This window comes from Micromys minutus (assembly GCF_963924665.1).
Source record: "Micromys minutus genome assembly, chromosome: 2".
Lineage (NCBI taxonomy): Eukaryota > Metazoa > Chordata > Mammalia > Rodentia > Muridae > Micromys > Micromys minutus.
In genome coordinates, this window is record NC_137971.1 from 15811744 (window position 1) to 15833381 (window position 21638).

The 21638-nt window shown below is 40.2% G+C and overlaps 1 protein-coding gene across 1 annotated transcript in view; it reads right to left on the reverse strand.

Annotated features, from left to right (window-relative positions):
* Nucleotides 1–21638, reverse strand: part of SLF2 (SMC5-SMC6 complex localization factor 2) — a 54730-nt gene that overhangs the window by 8759 nt on the left and 24333 nt on the right. Inside the window, exons 10-17 of the mRNA XM_080912098.1 lie at nt 18265–18340; nt 14543–14684; nt 8588–8690; nt 7981–8157; nt 6505–6602; nt 3082–3169; nt 1491–1622; nt 1069–1146 (exon numbers count right to left, since the gene is read on the reverse strand). Of these exons, the coding sequence (XP_080768224.1) occupies nt 1069–1146; nt 1491–1622; nt 3082–3169; nt 6505–6602; nt 7981–8157; nt 8588–8690; nt 14543–14684; nt 18265–18340 (894 nt within the window). The remainder of the gene's footprint in view (nt 1–1068; nt 1147–1490; nt 1623–3081; nt 3170–6504; nt 6603–7980; nt 8158–8587; nt 8691–14542; nt 14685–18264; nt 18341–21638) is intronic.

Genomic DNA, 21638 nt, shown 5'->3' on the forward strand with positions numbered 1-21638 from the left:
CATGGCAATTCAGTAACAAAAGCAAGGTCATGATGGTTATGATTCAGGACCAACAAAATGATTTTATAGTTGGGGTTCCCACAGCATGAGGAACTGTATTAAAGTGTCCTAGCATTAAGAAGGGTGAGAAGCACTGCTCTATATAGTCCAGCCTAGAACTCACTATACAGTCCAGGCCCAAACTCATGCTTTTACTCCTTTCTCAGGCTCAAAATTCTGGATTATAGGTCTGAGCCCGTTTAGCCAGCAAGCATAGGCTTTTATTAAGAGAATCAAACTTATTTACTCTAACCCCAGCACTCATATGCAGGTGCATGTACAGAAAGAACACTTATTAAATAAAATAAATAAATCTTAAAAAAAATTTGTGTGTATGTACATGTGCATACACGTGACAGTCAGACACAATGCATAAATTGGCTTTCTCCTTCTACCATGTCAGCCTTGGGGATTGAGCTCAGGTTGTCAAACCTGGCAGCAAGCACCTTACACCACTAAGCATCTCCCTGGTCCCTCTAAATACGTATTTTAAAAGGCATTTTCATTTTCTAAAGGAAAACAAAATGAATAGAGGAGGTTCAAAGTAAGAAAGTGGCTCAATGGTTAAGAGCACTGACTACGCTTCAAGAGGTCATGAGTTCAATTCTCAGCAACCACATGGTGGCTCACAACCATCTATGATGGGATCTGATGATCCTGTCTGGCGTGTCTGAAGAGAGCAACAGTGGACTCTTATACATTAAATAAATAAATGAATGAATAAATGAATAATAAAAGAACAATAAGTGGGAACAAGCATCTAAGGGCTCGTCCACTTGGTGCCTGGTATCTTGGGAGTGTGCTATGCTACTGCCAGGGTATGGTCCCTGGGCTCCCCCCACCCCAACAAAACTGTTGAGAAATAATTCTTGTCACCAAGATATAGTTGCAGGTTACAATGATTCCCCACCCTCCATAACACACACTGATTTCTAGAGCAAAACCAGTTAAGTTTTCTTCTAACACACATATGCTCATTAGTTTCACAAATGGAAACACCTATGTATAATAACACTAAATATTACCTACCCGTTGTCCAGATGAAAAGGAATGAGAACAACTAACTTCCCCAACTAAATGAAGAAGGATGTAGGTCAGGTAATATGCCTGTTAGAGAGATGGAGAAAATTACTACCCATGAAAAAGCAAGTATAAATACCACCCCGGTCTACAGACTAGCAAAGCTGCTCAGGAAAGATGGATTTCACTTAGTCTGTGTGGAATGAAAGCTGTATACTTAAACCAGGTTTTCTGATTTCTAAACGAAGTGCTTTCTTTTTATGACCTTACAATTGCTAAACACTGGGCCACAGCAGAGCATATTACATTACTAACAACGATCCTCACACCCCAACTCTCCCTCTGTTCTGGAAAATGTCCAGAAAGCAACAAACTCTAAAACATGATTTACTGGATGCTCTATTTACTCTCTGAGCTCTAGCTCTGGATACCTGCTTTTCAAGTTCTAAATGAACACTGTCATCAATAGCTTCACTGGGCTGTTCCATCCTTTTCTTCAAGACCATTTTCTTCAACAAATCAGAAGGCTTCATCTGCACTAGATAGCGATGCAGGACTGAGATCTATCAAGAGAATAGAGACTGGTCAATTCCAAGCAGTGCAGTGCTCTTTTTTGAACTAATTCCAGTGTACCCATTCTCATTCCTGCTCCTTTTCTGGCTTCATAGCTCTATGAGACCCATTTTTCTGTTTGAAGTTCTCTAATGCTTAAGGTATTTTATGTTACAGTTTAGTAATTTAGTATAAATGCTTAGAATAATATCAAATGATATCACAATTGAGGTCACTGAATTCTAAAAAAAAGCACTATCCAATGTGGTGACTCATATTTAAAAATCTCAACCCGAGGCTGATGCAGGAGATATCACTGGAGTTCAAGGCTGATTGGGCTACTTGTGAGTGGCAGGTCTGGCTGACACTGAGCACTAAGCCTGATAGGTAATCATTCATTCTGTTCTCTTTTATACAGATATAGAAAAATATGATAGCCAAGATGGACATTAGTAAGATCAACAGCAGAAATGCTAGCCTGGATCCTTTGCTGGCTATAAATATCAGCAGATGCACTGAAGGCTTTTAATTATCCCGATGGCTCAAAAATGGAGCCAATGTATCTATGACCAAATCCATGTCCACCTGACTAGCCTGGAAGTTAGTTCTGTCCTACAGCATCATGTGCATATTCTTACATGTTGGTCTAAACAACTAGATTATGTCTCTCATAGTAGAACATCACTTTCATCTATTTCTAGGATATAACCTATTACCTTATAGTGAACTGCAATTCAAATAATACAGACACACCCAGATAAGTTTTGTAATTTTTCAGATCCAACAAAAGGCAGCCCCATGAGTACTATCACTGTTTGCAAAGTCACCAGAACCCAGAGTGATGTTCCTGTATGATCTACTTATACATATTCATATATATCTCTACTGTCAAGAATTGGAGGCAAACCACATTAAGCTCTAGGATCTATAAAGACCACTTTTATTAAAAACAGGTATAAGATGTGGTTAATAGCTCCGAAACTTTGATCATCACACTGCGGATCTTGGAACACTGAATAAATTCTCAATGTCACAACTGCTAATAATGGCACATTATGATTTTCTCAATAGTTTATTTACAGATTAATTCATCAGTCTGTAACTATCCTATAGGATAGAGGCATACCATCTCCATTACAGATTAATAAACCTGAATCTTTCTTTATTAGGTATCATGTTAAAGACTGTATCAACAGTATCATGCCTGAAAGTTGAATTTAATAAGGACTTTTTTGTTGTTGTTTTGTTTTTGAGGCAGGTTTCTCTGTGTAGCACTAGCTGTCCTGAAATTCTGTAGACCAGGTTGCCCTCGGAACTTGGAGGTCCAGCTGCTTCTGCTTTCAGAGTGCTAGGATTAAAGGCATGAGCCACCACACCCAGCTAATCAGGACATGATTCAGAATTCATAAATTTATATTTCCCAACATCTCACTAATTCTCCGACTTATTAGAAACAAAATATATTTTTACCTGAAGATTATTGGGGTTAGGAATATCTTCATGTTTTTCATCCAAAAGCTTTGAAATAATCACCAGACTGAGGCACTGCCTCAGCTGCCTGGAATTAGAAATGAAAAGCATTACAATGTGTTTAAGCAATACTGTTCAGCAGGTAAGTCAATGAGCCCAAAGAAGACTCTCAGGATTGTAGAAGAAACACTGTTACAGAGATGCAGTATATTCATGTACGAAATGCACTCCTGGTTAGAACTGCCTCTGGCTGGAGATATAGTTCAGCTGGCAGAGTGCCTACCTAGCAGGCACCAAGTGACTATAGGACAGACAGGGCTACACAGAGAAACTGTCAACTCTCCTCCAGCCTCCACCAGACAACAGGAACCTGCCTAAAGCTCAGTAAGATAAGAACAGGTTACTGATCCTGTTGACTTACTGACAGAAAACCAACCTATGTGAAATAAACAATCTTATCCTGTGGCTTACAACCCCTTTGGGGGCGTTGAACAATCCTTTCACAGGGGTCAAATATCAGAAACCCTGCATATCAGATATTTACAATTTATAACAGTAGAAAATTTGCTACTATGAAGTAGCAACAAAAATATTTTATGGTGGGGGTCACCATAAAAATAGAAGCTGTATTAAGTGGTCAGTACATTCAGAAAGTTGAGAAGCACCGACCAATACTGACTTATATACTAAAAATATCAAAACAACAAAAATTATGTTGTAAGTTGATATAATCAGTTCCTTAGGTGGTAGGGTTTACTGTTGTAAACAGACACCACACTAAGTCAAGTTTTATAAAGGACAACATTTAATTGGGGCTGGCTTACAGGTTCAGAGTTTCAGTTCATTATCATCAAGGTGGGAGCATGGCAGCATCAGGCAGGCATGATTTGAGAGTTCTATCTATTCATCTGAAGGCTGCTAGTGGAAGACTGGTTTCCAGGCAGCTAGAATGAGGGTCTTAAAGCCCACACCCACAGTGACACACTTCCTCCAACAAGGCCACACCTTCTAATAGTGCCATTCCCTGGGCTGAGCATATACAAACCATCACATTCCACATTCTGGCCCTCATAGGCTTGTTCAAACACATGAGTATATGGGGGCCACACCTAAACATAGCATAATGCAAAATACATTTAGTCCAACTTCTAAAGTCCCCATAGTCTATAGCAGTCTCAACAATGTTAGAAGTCCAAAGTTCAAAGTCTCTTCTGACATTCACCCAATCATTTAACTGTAATCCCGAAAGCGAGACAGAAATCCAGCAGGGCAAACTCCAAATTCTGTATCTCCATGCTTGATGTCAAAGCAGTCTTCAGATCTCCAGCTCCTTTTTCATCTTTGTTGACTGCAACAAACTTATTTCTCCTGCACTGGTTCCACTCCTTGTTAGCAGCTTTCCTTGGCAGGTATCCCACAGTTCTGGCATCTTTAACATCTTGGGGTCTCCAAGGCAACTTCAGCTTCACAGCTTCTTGTTCTAATGTCTGGGATCCACACATGATCTTCTGGGCTCTTCCAAAGGGCTGGTATCACTTCTCCAGCTCTGCCCTCTCTAGCACTCTAAGCTCAGGTTGATCCACTCCACTGCTGCTGTTGTTCTTGGTCAGCACCCCATGGTACTGGCATCTCCAGTATGCTGGGGTCTTTAACTGCACCTAGGCTTCACCAACAGCCTCTCACATGCTCAGTGCCAAGACTTAACTCCTCCATATGACCCCTTCAGTCCTGGGCAATCTACTGCAACTGAGGCTGCACCTTCACCAATGGCCTTCCATGGCCTCACAGTCCCAAGCCTCAACTGTTCTTCATGACCCCTTCCTACCTTCAAAGCCAGTACCACCTGGGTGACTCTTACACTACCAACTACAGCAGCATGACAACCTTGGCTTCCTATGGGACACAGCTGCTTTGTGCTCTTAGAAAATACTTCTCAGAAGATCTCACCTCAGTGATGTTGGTCTCTTCACTGCTAATTTCTTAGCTCCAGCTAACCAGCATCCATTATCCCAGTAGTCCCTTCTATTCTGGACTCTAAAGCCAGAGCCCAGTGGCTAAAGCTGTAATAATGTTCTTCTGCTTGTTGGGGCTGGAACATGGTCCCCTTCTATTATATTATCACTTTCTGTTTATTGCCTAAGCTTGGCTGTCCTGGAATTTGCTCTGTAGACTGACTTTGAACTCAGAGATCTGTAGGCCTGTCTCCTAAGCATTGGGATTAAAGCTGTGGTCCACTAAGCCTAGATTTAAGTTTTTCTTCACTTAGAACTTGCTGTGTTCTAGGCTGGCCGTGAAGTCAGAGATCTGCTTGTCTATGCATCTTTGGATTAAAGACTTCTACCACGTTTGGATCTCAATTTAGCTGGGTAGAATCTTGCCCCAAGGTCACTAATCCCTTAATTCAATTTAATATTTTTGAACACAGGATTCAGCTCCATTTCACTTCCTGCTGCCACGTTAGTCCTCGAACCATATATTTTGTATCTTTCCTTTCTTAGCTTGCTATGCTTGTTTTAAATGTTCTTCATGAGACTTAACCAGAGAACAGTCTACAATGGGAATTTCTGAGACTTACTTTGACAGTGTAATAAATCTGAGTCTCTTCATCTCAGCCTCAGGCAAATTCTTTGGACAATGGCAAAAAGCAGCCACATTCTTCACCAAAGTCTTCAGCCACAAGAACAGTCTCTTAGTAACATACTAAAGTTCTTTTCTGAAACCTATAAAACCAGGCTCCCACAGTTCAAATCACCCTCAAAAACAGTCTTTCTTTTTCTTACTAGGATAGCCCATTAAGCCCCACTTAAAGCATTCTATTGCTTTCCAAATCCAAAGTTCCAAAGTCCATTCTTCCAAAAGCATGGTCAGGCCTATCACAGCAACACCCCAAGTCCCTGGTACCAACTTCTGTCTTTATTAGGGTTTTACTGTTGTCAACAGATATCATGACTAAGTCAAGCCTTATAAAGAACAACATTTAATTGGGGCTGGCTTACAGGTTCAGAGGTTCAGTTCATTATCATCAAGGCAGGAGCATGGCAGCATCAGGCAGGCATGGTGTAGACAGAGTTGAGAGTTCTCCCTATTCATCTGAAGGTTGCTAGTGGATGAGGGTCCAAGCCCACACCTACAACGGCACACCTACGCTAACAAGGTCACACCATGGGCTGAGCATAAACAAATCATTACAATCAGGATTTCTACACCTATCCCCTCAATAAAAGAACATTCAAAGAAATGATTAATAGAAATGAAAGTCCCAAGGTGGGCATGGTGGCCTAACATTCAGGAGAGGCTGAGGCAGTTTGAGTTTGAGGTAGCCTGGGCTACATAGTAAGACCCTGTCTCAAAGTAAGAACTCCAAAGCATTTAACAAGTGTGAGCATTGTAAAACAGTTTAATGTTTATCTCACTTTTCAATACCTTCCACGAGATGTCCAGTTAGGGACTAGTTGTACCAACCACAGAAGGTTATGGGGATGACTGGAGAGTTCATTTATGCCCAGGCAGAGTTCATGAACCTGAAAAAAAGAGAACCAGCCCAGAATTAGATCTATATAACTTTTGGCCTTAATATAAATCACAAAAAATGAATTCTGAATTGTAAAAACATGTGTCATTTAGAACCTAGTACGGTGAACATAATACAAAATTCTGGTTTTTGTAAAGTACTGTAAAACGGTAACACACTTTACTAGCATGGCGCGTCACTTTATGTTGTTGCTACACCTCATCTTCCTTTATACTTGGTGGTATTACTTGAAAGAATAAAGTATTCTAATCCCAGTTTTCCCAAGTGTATATAATAACACACACAAAAGACCATATATAGTCATGACCTGAAAATTCTTGCACTCTTGGATTCTGTTACAGTATTTTTCTTTTCTTCTGGTGACAAAGCCCAGCTTTATCCTTGCTAGGCAAGTATGCAACCCCTGAACTTGCCTCTACCTCTCTATCTTAATATTAAAAACTAACAGCTACTTCCAAATAAGCTGATGAGCCAGGGAAGTAAGTACTGGGTATAGTCAGACAAGATGATTATCTCTTCATAATTTCTAGAGCTTGGTGACAGTTTATTACACTTTTCTTTGTTCTAGTGTAACCGAAGATTTGTCAGAAAATGTACCTACAAAAAGCCTAATAAAATTATCTATGTGCAGATAATTTTATGGCCATTTAAGTCCAAGTCAATTCTGGCTGCAGGTATGACAGGTAAGATCATACAGGCTTTGCTCAGAGGCTGTCTGAGAAAGGTCTTCCTTGAAGGCCTCAGATGGCATCACTGCAGCCTTGCTGTGCTAGTCATACCTCCCTAGTCACCCTTTATCTTAATGTGCAATAGTTAATTACAACCTGCAGTGTTAACACACCTGCAGTGAACAATAAGGCAGCACAAGAGAAAGGTATTGATTGGTTGCTAGAACCTGTAAATGCTGAGACACAGTAAATCCCCAATAAAATGTTGCAATGACAGTTACTTGAAGGGCTGTAGTGGCTCCCACACCTTTAATCCTAGCACTTGAAAGGCAGAGGCAGGCAGATCTCTGTGAGTTCAAGTCCAGCCTGGTCTACTGACCAGTTCCAGGACAGCTAGGGCTACACAGAGAAACCCTGTCTCAAACAAAACCAAAAACAAAAGCAGCTGCTTTTAGAAAAAAAAAAAAAATAATTGGTTGTTAATTTAAATAAAAGTTCCAGCAAACAGGGCTTCTTTGTTTAGAATCCTTGACTTCTGAATGCATATGAAACACTTCGATGCTGTACAGGACTCTAACACTGTGTAGCTGAAGAAGATCCTATTAGCTTTTCAACTTCCTGCCTTTATTTCTAAATGCTAGAATCTAAGGTATGCACCGCCATCCTTGGCTGCAACACCTAAATTTTAAGAGACAGTACCTTTGTGTTCCAATCTCTGATATTTTTCATGAGATTTATCAGGAGGCTCTGAAAGTCTACTAAGGGAATCTGTTTAAGTTCTTTTTCCAAACTCATTTTAAACAGCATTAAAATCAGCAACATTATTTCTCCATCTTGGTAACCTTCTGGATGTATAGATGTGCATAAGCCTAGGAACTGCCAGAAACAAAGAAAAACATTACCTCAAGAGTTAGAGTATATATATTCTTGACAAAACATTTAAGAAAGGATCACATAGATAACAAGTATCAGATGTCTACAAAAGGCATGAATGCAACACACAGTAGAGCCAAAGCATTAGTATTTTCTTCTCATTTTCAGTATTATTGACTGGATTCAGCAACTCAAATGTTTCACACTGCAGTTAGTTGGTTACTAAATTACAGTGTATCACTTTAACTGTAAAATTCTGACCAGAAGGTCACTTTTGTTTTATCAAAACAAAAATAAAAGACAGAAAATTGCATTTATAATGGAAAGATAATTGCTAAGACATTTCACCTGGTAAGAAAGCAGTGGCATTTTAAACAGTTAACCACAAAACTGGTTCTGGATCTTTGCTAAGTATATACAAATTCTTTCCTACCTTAACCACATTTAAAATGTTGGTTTCAGGAAGAGCTGAAAATACTGGATTATGAGATGAATCTCCACTTCCTTTTCCCCCCAGTGTTTTCTGTATTTCAGAACTATTGAGAAGAAAATAAAGCACGTGTTTCAGAATCATTGAGAAAGCAGTATGCAATCAATACTCACTGTAGGAAACTGAACAGCTACACTTGGAGCCAGGTTCTAACTATGCTGCCAGCTAAGCCCCAATCTTACACTACACCGTGCCTCACCTTCCTGAGAAGCTGGGATAACAGATGCATGGCACTGTACCTCGCTTAGTTGTCATTTGAAATGGTTATTTTCCTTAATGCTCCTGGTGTCAGAAAGCTATGCAAAACTGGGTGAATATAACAATAATGAACTTATGATTACAACAGGCCCTATGACCTCAGTAAATTACCAAACTGATATAGGGAAACAGTTATAGGAGACAGCTTAGTGCTATGCAAGAAGACCCAAGTTCGAATCTCTAACAGCCATGTAAAAATCCAGGCATACTATGTCTGAAATTCCAACACTGAGAGATGGAAACAGGCATATCCCAAGAGCTCACTAGTCAGCCTAGCTAAAGGGTAAGCTTCTTGTTCAGTGAGAAGATCCTTCCTAAAGGCAATAGGGTGGGAAGTCATAGAGGAAGATACTAAACCTCCTGCTCTAGCCTCTGCATGTATATGCACAGAAGAGTAGGTACAGACACACTTATGTCTATATATATATAAAGAATAATACACGCACACGTGAGTACACACACATACCAATTTAAGTATCTGAATTAGTAACGATTCATAAAAAAAGGAAAACGCATGAATTTGGCTTTTTATTTTAGTTATTTGTATATGTGTGGGTTTGTACACACAGGTACAATGCCAATAGAGGCCAGAAGGGGGCACAGGAACTCCTGTAGACACAACTACAGACTATAGATAGGTCTTTAGAAGAGTATCATTAACCACTTAACCACTGGGCTATCTCTGTAGACTCTGCATTTGATTATGTGACATAGTTTTGCTAAAAAACAAAAACAAACAAAAAAACCTCCCAACAACTACCATCACTACCCAGCAACATTCACTTGACTAAAAAAGGAAAAAAAAAAAAAAAAAAGAGGAAGAAAAAAAAACATCAAAAAGTATTAAAAGTTTTGACCTCCCAACTGGGCTCTTTCAGCCTCTTGCTTCCTCTTTCCACAGCTATTGTAGATGAACTGGCTTCAGTTCTTCCTTCCACAAGCATTTTATACATAAAAAGCAAATGTGAACAAAGCGCTCCCTGTGCTTTGAGAACATGTATTTGGTCTCCGTGACCAGGTCCCAGCAAGTGCTCTTAATAGCTGAAACTCCCTTCATGCAGATAAGGTGACACAAGAAGACAACCATAACAGCCCGTGACTAGAGGTTTAAAAATTAAGTTTCACGCAGAGGGTCTAGAGATCAATTTGATCATGAAATGGCCAATGTTTTCATCCAGCATCCTTGTGTAATGCAACCTCCAAGTCTTAAGTTGGATTGGAGAGACGGCTTGGTGGTTAAGAGTGCACACTGCTCTTAGAAGGGACTGGAGTTTGTTTCCCAGAGCACCCATGCTCAGAGGCTCACAACCACCTCTAACTCCAGCTCCAGGAGATCAGAAACCCTATTCAGGCCTCTGTGCAGGTGGCAAACTCAACACATTTGGTGTCAGGACAGAGCGTTCAGCCTTTCACAAAGCCACTTTTCCATGGTCAGTGGCACACTACTGTTCTTAGCAATGTACCTTTAATATCCTTCGACACCCGAATGTAAACAATTCCTATTCTTTCCTTTTGTGCCCCATTACCTTTAATGGGGACTACTTGCATGAGCACGAGTGGAGGTTTACTTTGCAGGCAAAGTCCCTACCAGTGGCCCACACAAAGAGAAAGCTGGCACGAGAGGACACTCCAGGAGGGACAGTTCTCATGAGTCGTGCACAGGTAAGCAGCAGAGCTATGCTGACCCCAGCATACCCTGATGACAGAGTGCTGCACAGCTGCCTTTCCACCTCTATTTCCACACTCCTCTCCTCTATCCCCGACCTACACTCCCACACTCTTCTATCTGCCATGGTCCCTGGGCTGTGGAGCATTTCTGTTTTTGAGATAGTTTTATTGTGTAGTTCAGGCTGGCCTGGAATTATGTAGTCCAAACAAGTCTCTACTTCGTAGTGATCCTCATATCTCACCCTCTCATAGGATTACAAACACGAAGCACATGTTCACTTTAAAAAAAGAAAAGCAAAACAGCCAAAAACAAACAAACAAACAAACAAACAAAGCAAGGTTAACTACAGCAGTGGCTAGCCTGAAAATTACTATTTATGTAAGCTATATTTTAACACCTCCCCGACTCTGTATAACTTTCAGGAATTACCTCATCTCTCTATGCCTAACTCACTTGTAAAATGGAAATGAATGACTAGTAATATCTGTAGTTAACTAAAGAAAGACACCGTATCAAACCCTCAGCTCTGACACACAGCAAGCACAACATAAAACTTCCCAGTTGTGATGCAATGATGTGAAAAATTAATAGGCAGATCAATTTGGTAACAACAAAAGGCTAAAGAACAACAACGACAACAACAAAAAAATTGGTCAGAGGCCTAGTATTTCCCAGCTCTTAAATTTAAGCTGAAATTACAGTTTGAGCCTAGACTGAGGTAACAGTGATTCTTGTCTCAAGAGGGGAAAAAAGTAGAAAAAATAAAGATAGTAAATTGTAAACTCAATGTACAGACATTGCTTCTAACAGTGAGGAATCTTGTGGAATGTTCTTAGGTCTCAAACTTTAAGTCTCTGTATGTGGAAGTCACAGTCAGAATTGTGCCAGCTTTTCAAAGTCCTCTCTGAACACCACGCTTGCTCTTCATGACACTGCATGCTTATTTACCTGTTTCCATCTTCCTTGACCATTATGCACCTTTGTCTAGTTCCTCAACCAGAGTTAAATAATCAAGATTATAATTTTGAAGTTATTTTACTTTTAGTTACATGTATATGGATCTTGTGGGGCTGGAGTTACAGGTAGGGGTAAAGAGCCTGATGTAGGTGTTGGCAACCCAACCTAGGACCTCTGGAAGAGCAGCAAGTGTTCTTAATTTAACCACTGAGCCACATCTCCAGAAACCCCTCCAAATTCTAATGCTAAGTATTACCCACATTTCTGTACTAATGCAATTATTCAATTGCACTATTGTGCATGTTCACTAGTCAATTAAACCCATACAATATACAATACACTTCACACTAATGAGTTCATTAAAAACAATGTAATTGATATTGTTGTATGGATGAGTGTATCCCTGTGTAAATATGTCACAGAAATGAGATACATTGAAACTTTGAGCTGGAGTTACAGGTAGTCTGTTCCCATGGGTCTGGGAACCAAATTTGGATCCTCTGTAAGGGCAGTACAAACTTTATTTATATGAGTACACTGTAGCTGTCTTCAGACACACCAGAAGAAGACACCAGATTACATTCCAGATGGTTGTGAGCCACCATGTGGTTGCTGGGAATTGAACTCAGGACCTTTGGAAGAGCAGTCAGTGCTCTTAACCGCTGCGCCACCTCTCCAGCCCCACAGTATAAACTCTTACCTGCTGAAACATCACTTTAGCCTTTTAATTGTTTGTATTATTCAGATGGATGAAGTATTTTTAAATGGGTAGTTACCTGGGTGAGGTGATGGTGCATGCCTTTGATCCCAGAACTTGGGAAGCAGAGACAAGCAAATCTCTTGTAACTTCAAGGCCACCTCATCTACCCAGCAAGTTCCAGGCTAGCCAGAGCCCAGAGTGAAACCCTGTCTAGGGAGGTTAGTGGTGGGGTGGGGGGAAGAGGTATTTAGCTAGCTGCATATAGTGGCACATACCTACAACTCAGGAGCCAAAAGCAGGAGGATTTGTTCAAATTCAGGACAGATAGCCCTATTGTTTCAATCCACAAATAGGAAGTTCTAATAATATAAGGATATTTTTGGATGGATGAAGAAGGCACTGTTTCTTCTATTTAAATTATTGGAGTATGTCTAAAATTTTGCTGTTGAACATACTTTTTGATATGAAGTTTACCTAACTAACAAGAGGGACCAGTTTTGGTGGGAAAAAAAATGCTGTAGAAATGAATTTGATTTTGGACACAGCACATTATAACAATTTGTGTTTTTCTTATGACCCAAGATGGATGCGTGCTTGTAATTTAAGATTTGCTTTTTACTTCTTTTTCTACAATCAGTTCATTCTTTTGCTTATTTTGTAGTGAACTGTTGGTATTTATTTTTCTTATATGAAACCCAGTACCTGTCCGTGACCAGACTGGCTTTTCTGCTTTCTCTTGTGTCCCCACCTCCATATATTTTTGTTCCCCGTCATTTTGAGGGTTTTCTTTGACATTACTTAAAATAATCTTTGCCATCAAGACTTCAAAAAATGTAATCAAATCCACATTTTCTTTCATGGAGGGTTTTACTTTAAACATAAAACCATCTTCTCCTCTTCTAGGATAAAACAATTCTGCCGGTTTCTTCTATTATTTATTTTCACAGTATATGTTGAAATCCATTATCTGTCCATTTGAGGCATGAGTCCATTTCCCCCCAAATGGCTACTAAGCTGTGAAGGCCCTGAAGAACACCCTCTCCTAACCTATACCTTTAGTGTATATTAGGCACTGGTGTGTATTTGGGACTCCCTTAGACTTTCAGGATTGGTGAAATGTTCTTCCCACTTGGTAAAAATCTGGTGAGGCCAGTTTTCTCTCATAGTTCTGATTTTTATGAATTTCCAATCATCTGTATGGTCCAACTCCTTCCAGTATCCCCAAATCCTGCTGACATTTGGCCTCAGATCTGAGTACCCATGCTAGCATTCCATGTTGGAACACACAGTAGGCTTTTCATTTACCATCTTTTTGTAATTATTTTTACACATTTCCAGTTAGGCTTATTCCTAAAATTTTTTTCCCCTCCTGTCACTAAGAAAGTTCCTTTCTGTGGCATATTTTAACAGTTCTTGATCAGATAAATAAAGGTTACTGGCTTCTCTTTCTCAATTTTATACCCTGGAATCCATACAAAATCTATCTGTCATAATCTCTAAGCTGATTTTTAGGCCTTTATGCATAGACTGAATCATTTATCAAGTTATTTTGTACTAAGTTCTTTCAATTTTTATGGCTTTCCTTCTTTCTTATCTAACTGCTTCGATCACTAAATACCTGCACATGATTTTTCTTAAATTTATTGAAGGTGCAGTAGGGTCTGTAAGTGGGCAGTGAGTTTGGATGTATGTGCCAAGGCCCTGATATAGAGGACATTTTTTGGGAGTCAAGTTATTTCCTACTCTTAGGTGTAGGTTATCTACTGGAGCAAGGTTATCAGGCTTGCATGGGAATTACCTGATGAACGATCTTGCTGGCCTAGCAAAACAATGTTAAATAATGATGAGAGGACATCAGAACTCTTTATAGGATTGTTTGTAATGGTTCCTCATTAAACATGATGGTAACTTTTATATTAGGGCAGGTATTAAGAATGTAAGTATTTCAAGATTGGTTTCAGCTTTGAATTTATTAAGTAAGTCAAGAATGAACACTGAACTTATTAAATCAATTATAATAACAATGAAAGAATAGCAACAATTAAAAATCTCTTTGAACCCAGTTTTGTGGCATACACCTTAAATCTCAGCACTGCAGAGGCACAGGCAAAGGGGCACAGAGGGGAGCAGAGGGGTCAGAGAGGGGCAGAAAGAGGCAGAGGCAGGTGGGTTTTTGTTAGTTCAAGGCCAGCCTGTTCTACACAGCAAGTTCCAGGCCAGGTAGGGCTACAGAGTAAGATACTAACTCAAAAAAACAAGAACAAAAAACCTCCCAAAAGATCTTTTTGGTATTTACAATGTGAAGAAAACTTACATTAGATTATCTTCATTAAAGTCTGGCTGAAGTGTCTCCAGAGGAAACAAAGATCCAAAACTAACGCCCATGTTGAAGAATACAGCTGCTATATCAGACAATGATGGGATCCAGGGCCAAACTGGAGAGTCACTGAAAGTATCTGGTAAACACAAGAAATTATCTTAATTCAAACGACTCATCACAAAGCCACACTGAATAGTGATAATTCATCTGAGGTGGTTTGAAAATGCTAGTCCTAGGGAGTGATGCTGTTAGAAAGTATGGCCTTGTTGGAGTAATTATGTCACCGTGGGCTTGGGCTTTAAGACTGTGGGAGCCAGTCTTCTTGGGGCCTTCAGATGAAGATGTAGAAATCTCAGCTCTTTCTGTACCATGCCTATCTGGACATTGCCATGCTCCCACCTTGATGATAATGGTCTGAACCTCTGAACAAGTAAGTCAGCCTCAATTACATGTTGTCCTTATGAGATTTGCCTCAGTCATGATCATGGTGTCTGTTCACAGCAGTAAAATCTTAAATAAGGCAGAAGGGACGGGGGTATTGCTGTGATAGACCTGACCATGTTTTTATTTGGAAGAATGTGGATTTTGGGATTTGAAAAGCAGTGAAACTTTTTAAGTGGGGCTTAATGGGCTATCCTAGCAGGAATATGGAAAACACTGTTCCTATGAGTGATTTGAACTGTTCAGACCTGGCTTAAAAGGTTTCAGGGGAGAAGAATTTCAGTGTGTGGCTTAGAGACTGTTTTTGTGGCATTTTGTTGAAGAATGTGGCTGCTTTTTGCCATTGTCTTAAGAGTCTGCCTGAACCAAAAGTATAGAAATTTAGATTAAATGCTTTGAAAAAGGAAGTCCCAAAACAGTCTGGTGTAAATTCTGTTGTATGGTTATTTATCTTACGAAGAACAATTTAATAAAAAGAAGCAAGCTGGAAAAGGAAAAATACAAAATATATAGTTAAAATATTAAAGGGGCACCAGGAAATAGAATGGTGCTGAATCCTATGTTTTAGGAGATAACATTAAGAGAGTGGGACTTTGGGGTCCAGGCATGGTGGTACACAACTTTAGTCCCTTCAAGCCAAGCAGATCTTTGAGTTTAAGGACAGTCTGGGACAGAGTAAGTTCTAGGTAAAGAAAAGCTTAAATCCAGCTTGGTGGTACAAATCTTTAATTCCAGAGCCATGCAAACTTGAGTTCAAAGTCAATGTACAAAGCAAGCTCCAAAAGAGCCAAGGATAGGCAGTGAGGGAATTGGAAAACTGGTAACAGAATGTGAGGATGCTGAGTAGAGGTGGTAGTAGTGGTGGGAGGCATGTTCCAGCCCCAACAAGCAGAAGAACATTATTACAGCTTTAGCCACTGGGCTCTGGCTTTAGAGTCCAGAATAGAAGGGACTACTGGGATAATGGATGCTGGTTAGCTGGAGCTAAGAAATTAGCAGTGAAGAGACCAACATCACTGAGGTGAGATCTTCTGAGAAGTATTTTCTAAGAGCACAAAGCAGCTGTGTCCCATAGGAAGCCAAGGTTGTCATGCTGCTGTAGTTGGTAGTGTAAGAGTCACCCAGGTGGTACTGGCTTTGAAGGTAGGAAGGGGTCATGAAGAACAGTTGAGGCTTGGGACTGTGAGGCCATGGAAGGCCATTGGTGAAGGTGCAGCCTCAGTTGCAGTAGATTGCCCAGGACTGAAGGGGTCATATGGAGGAGTTAAGTCTTGGCACTGAGCATGTGAGAGGCTGTTGGTGAAGCCTAGGTGCAGTTAAAGACCCCAGCATACTGGAGATGCCAGTACCATGGGGTGCTGACCAAGAACAACAGCAGCAGTGGAGTGGATCAACCTGAGCTTAGAGTGCTAGAGAGGGCAGAGCTGGAGAAGTGATACCAGCCCTTTGGAAGAGCCCAGAAGATCATGTGTGGATCCCAGACATTAGAACAAGAAGCTGTGAAGCTGAAGTTGCCTTGGAGACCCCAAGATGTTAAAGATGCCAGAACTGTGGGATACCTGCCAAGGAAAGCTGCTAACAAGGAGTGGAACCAGTGCAGGAGAAATAAGTTTGTTGCAGTCAACAAAGATGAAAAAGGAGCTGGAGATCTGAAGACTGCTTTGACATCAAGCATGGAGATACAGAATTTGGAGTTTGCCCTGCTGGATTTCTGTTTCGCTTTCGGGATTACAGTTAAATGATTGGGTGAATGTCAGAAGAGACTTTGAACTTTGGACTTCTAACATTGTTGAGACTGCTATAGACTATGGGGACTTTAGAAGTTGGACTAAATGTATTTTGCATTATGCTATGTTTAGGTGTGGCCCCCATATACTCATGTGTTTGAACAAGCCTATGAGGGCCAGAATGTGGAATGTGATGGTTTGTATATGCTCAGCCCAGGGAGTGGCACTATTAGAAGGTGTGGCCTTGTTGGAGGAAGTGTGTCACTGTGGGCGTGAGCTTTAAGACCCTCCTAACCATGTTGGAGCCAGTCTTCTCCTAGGACCCTTCAGATGAAGATGTAGAGTTCTCAGCTCCTCCTGTACCATGCCTATCCTGACAAAGACATACTCCCACCTTGATGATAATGGACTGAACCCCTGAATCAGTAAGCCAGCTTCAATTATATGTTGTCCTTATAAGAGTTGCCTTGGTCATGGTGTCTGTTTACAGCAGTAAAATCCTAAGATACTATCTGTAAAACACATTATTTTTTCCCTCTTTTTCTTCATTTTTACACTAAAGTCTCGGTATCCAGCCTATGAATATTGATTTTAGGCATATGCCACCATCCTTGGCTTTTATCACAATGATTTCCCATAAATAATAGCTGCTAATGATATTTTTGTAATATAATTAAGCTATATATCATAAAAAGTTTAATTTCTCAGACTGTGTGAACTAAATAATACACAGAAGATCTGGACACAATACTGGTTAAAATCCTAAATACCATCACTGGAAGACTTTATTATCTTAGTGCCTTACAAATCTTCATTCCTCAAGTAAGTTACTGGTTAAACCCAAGTTAAAATAGTAAAAGGGCTTTCAAAGGTGAGAAAGCACTCTGGCTTACAATAGATGGTTTCAATCTGCCTTAATACACCATGTGCCAATATCAACCTAATACTGCCGCTCATCAAAATGACAATTAACATCAGTGTTGAAACTGAGCCCAGTGGTGTACCCTTGCAATCCTAGCAGCACTTGGAGGAGCAAGGCAAGAGGATCAAGAAGGCCAGCCCAGGTTACAAAGTTAGTTTGAGGATAGCCTGAGCTACACTAGACTATGTCAAACAATAAGAACATTTAAGTATAAATAATAATATTTTTTAAATTGGGTGATTTAGCACAGATATCTTTTCAGTTATTTCTACCGGCCCTATAAAATAATTTGTGTTATATATATTTTTAAAACTCAGGACCACATGAGTGCCTAGTGCCATGACTCCCCAGCAACTAGAGTTTCAGACAGTTGTGAGCTGCCAAGTGGAATTGAATCTGGGTCCTCTGCAAAAGCAGGCAATGCTTTTAACAAGTGAGAAAATTAACAATTTAACAATTTCTCCGATTCTCATGTGTTAAATATTAATGGTTGTCTTCTGTTAACATTGTTTAATTCCTAGTACTAACAAAAATCAAAGCAAACAAAATTACAACTTTAACACCAAGCAATATGAAAGAGGGTATGTAAATCAGCAACAGCACATACTACAGAAACTTATACTTACCATTTCTAATGGTTATTTCCATCAATGTACTTAAAATCTGCACTGACACAATACAATCTGTGTGAACCGACATCATCTGACAACAGAAAAAAGGAAAGTTTAGTATTTGCTAGGTCCATATGAAGTTATTTTTGTGTCTGGTTATGAGAAAAACTTACTTTTTTCCCTCTTCCTTCCATTTTTGGTTTTTCAAAACAGGGTTTCTCTGTGTAGCTCTGACAGTCCTGGAACTCACTTTGTAGACCAGGCTAGGTTACCTCTTCCTCCCAAGTGCTGGGATTAAAGGCATGCGCCACTACATGCAGCTGTAAATATTGTTTTTAATCTTAGCTCCTTAGGAGAGACTAAGACAGAAAGACTGTGATTTTGAGCCAGGACAAAGCAATGACATCCCATTCCTCAAAGGGTTTCACACACACTTCACTAAAAGGGTTTTCTTTACAGGTGTGAACAAGCAGACCAATTCCTTACCAGTGGGTATAGAAAACAGATACATAGGAGGTGCAACCAAACACAAGTCTAGTTTCAGGTTAGGCCTCTTTCCATTCTAACAGGCTACTTGGTTTCTGTTGTTTCCTATTTTTACAACTTCTACTTGTAAGTAATAAGTAACACTTAAAATTAAATGTAAAGGCAGGGCTTGGAAGATGACTTAGTTGTTACAGCGTTAGTTAACAAGTGTGAGGACCTGAAGTCCATCTTTAGTATCCAACTAAAACCCAAGTATGGTTGGTCGTGGTGTGCATGCCTTTAATCCCAGAATTTGAGAGGCAAAGGTAGTTCTTCTGAGTCCAAGCCAGCCTGGTCTACAGAGTTCAGGCAATCTAGGGCTATAAAGTGAAACCTCATCTCAAAATACAAACAAACAAACAAATCCAAGTATTGTGGTATATATTTGTTTTTTATTTTGTTATTTTCTGTGTATGAGTATTTGCATTTATATCTGTACATGACACACATGCAGTTCCCACGAGAGCCAAGAGGGTGTCAGATCTTCTGGGACTGGAATTATACAGGTTGCTGAGTTCTGCCTTGTTTATGTGTTGGGAATTTAACGTGGGTTTTGTAGAAGAGCACTCAGTGCTCTTAACCAGTGTGCCTTTGTAATTCCCAGCTTTGGGGAAACAGAGACAGAAGGAACCCTGGCACTCACACTAGAGTAAGTGTAAAAGACTCTGTCTCAAAAGATAAAAGTGGAGTGCAACTGAGGACACCCTTGTCAATCCCAAGCCAACACATGCATACACATACGCACTCTACAACTGTGCCCCCACCTGCCCTACTAGACCCAAAACAAACATAAAGAAAAAGAGTGCTTCTAAGATGATCAATAGGCAAATATCATACAGGGGTGATAGTTGGTAAGATGTTTGCTGTTCAAGAAGAGAACCTGAGTTCAATCACCAGAACTTATGTTTAAAAAAAAAAAAAGCCAGGTGTGGTGTTATGTGTATTTGATTATACTAGTAAGGCTGAGAGGTAAATTCCTGTAACTTGCTGGATATGGGAATTTTAATGAAAATGGCCCCCAAAGGTCCACAGGAAGTAGTACTATTAGGAGGTGCCTTGTTGGAGTAGCTGTGGCCTTGTTAGAGGAAGTATGTCACTGGGGCTGGGCTTTGAGGTTTCAGAAGCTCAAGTCAGGTCCAGTGTTACTTTCTTCCAGCTGCCTGCCAATCCAAATACAGAATTCCCAATTCAGATTTAGATAGAGCATTGCTCCTCCTCCAGTGAGCTGCCAGGCTTCCCACCATGATGGACTAAACCTCTGAACTTGTTATATTAGCCCCAATTAAATGTTTTTCTTAAGAGTTGTTACTACATTTAAGCACCCATACAGAAAAAAAATCAAACCACAAATTAGTAACTGATGTTACAAACAACTACTATACTCACACATTTTAAAATTAGGTGAAGGGACTTAAATCTGGGTACATGCAGCCCCGGCTGGACTCAAACTAGCTATGTATCTAAAACTGACTAACTCTTGGGTCCCCTGCTTCCATCTCCTCAGGATATGTTTATAGGTGACACTATCATACCTAGCCACCCTCCAATTTTCTTTTTAAGGAAGAAGGGCTTACACTGGCTTACAGTTTTTGGAGATCATCCCATCATGTTAGAAAAGGCACAGAAGTTGGTCAGCTGGTTGGTCACACTGCACCTACTCTCATGAAACAGCACTCATTCATTTAGTTTTGAGACAGAGTCTCATGTCTTCTAGTTCAAATTCACATGTTCAAATTATCCTAATGAGAGACTACAGGATCTCTCACTGAACCAGGAGCTCACTATTTTCCCTAGATTGAGTAGTCAGCCATTTACTGGCCTCTTCCCTCTTCCTGACACTGCTGGGATTACAGATGAACACCACTCTGCACGTGACTGCTGCAATCTGAACTCAGGTCCTTATGCTTGTGAAGGAAGCACTTTACCAACTAAACCATTTCCCCAGGCCCAACTAAGGTACCAAAGATGTTCAGTTGTCACAAGAGACAAAGGAAGAGCAGTAACTAGTCATTAGCTGTCCTCAAGGATAGGACAGGACAGCCAGGTGATAGTGGTGCACTCATTTAAACACAGCACTCTGGAAGCAGTAACAGGTGCACCTTTGAGTTCAAATCTAGCCTGATCTACAAGTTCTAGGACAGCCAGTGCTACAAGTTTCAAAACCCACCCCACACCCTCACAAAAGACAGGACAATCTATTCATTAGTATTATAAATTTGGTGCTCCTCTAGTCTGTCTCTCAGTGGCAGGAGCTTATGTCATCATCCGACGGCTGCCAGGTACAGTACCTTTGGTGCATTTCCACTATTGCTACAAAAGTCCCTTTGGACATCAAGGTGAGCTCCCTCTTTGATGAGCTCCCTCATTCCCTGTCTCTCTGATGTCCCTAGTCTGAGATGGCCTTTTGCTCTTCCTTCTGCGCTAGATATATTGCATAATGTGACAGTGGCATTCCTCAGCTCCAACTAGCCAAGGTACCTTTCACTGCTTTATCCTAAAAATCAGATGTTCAGTATGACTGGTAACTCAGTAAAAATTTAAAGTCTATCAATACTTAGGTGAAATCATTGTATTTTTATGTAGTCCAGTTCTCAACCTTCCTAAGGCTGTGACCCCTTAATACAGTTCCACATGTTGTGGTGACTCCCAATCATAAAATTATTTTGTTGCTACTTTATAATTAATTTTGCTGTTATGATTCCTAATGTAAATATGATATGGGGATGGTCGTAGGTGACGACCTCTGTGAAAAGGGCCTCAAAGGGGTCACAGCTCACAGGCTGAGAACCACTGATCTTGTCAACCTTTTAACAAGATATAGGAATTTAGATTCAGAGACAAATAATCCAAGCTAAAAAAAAACC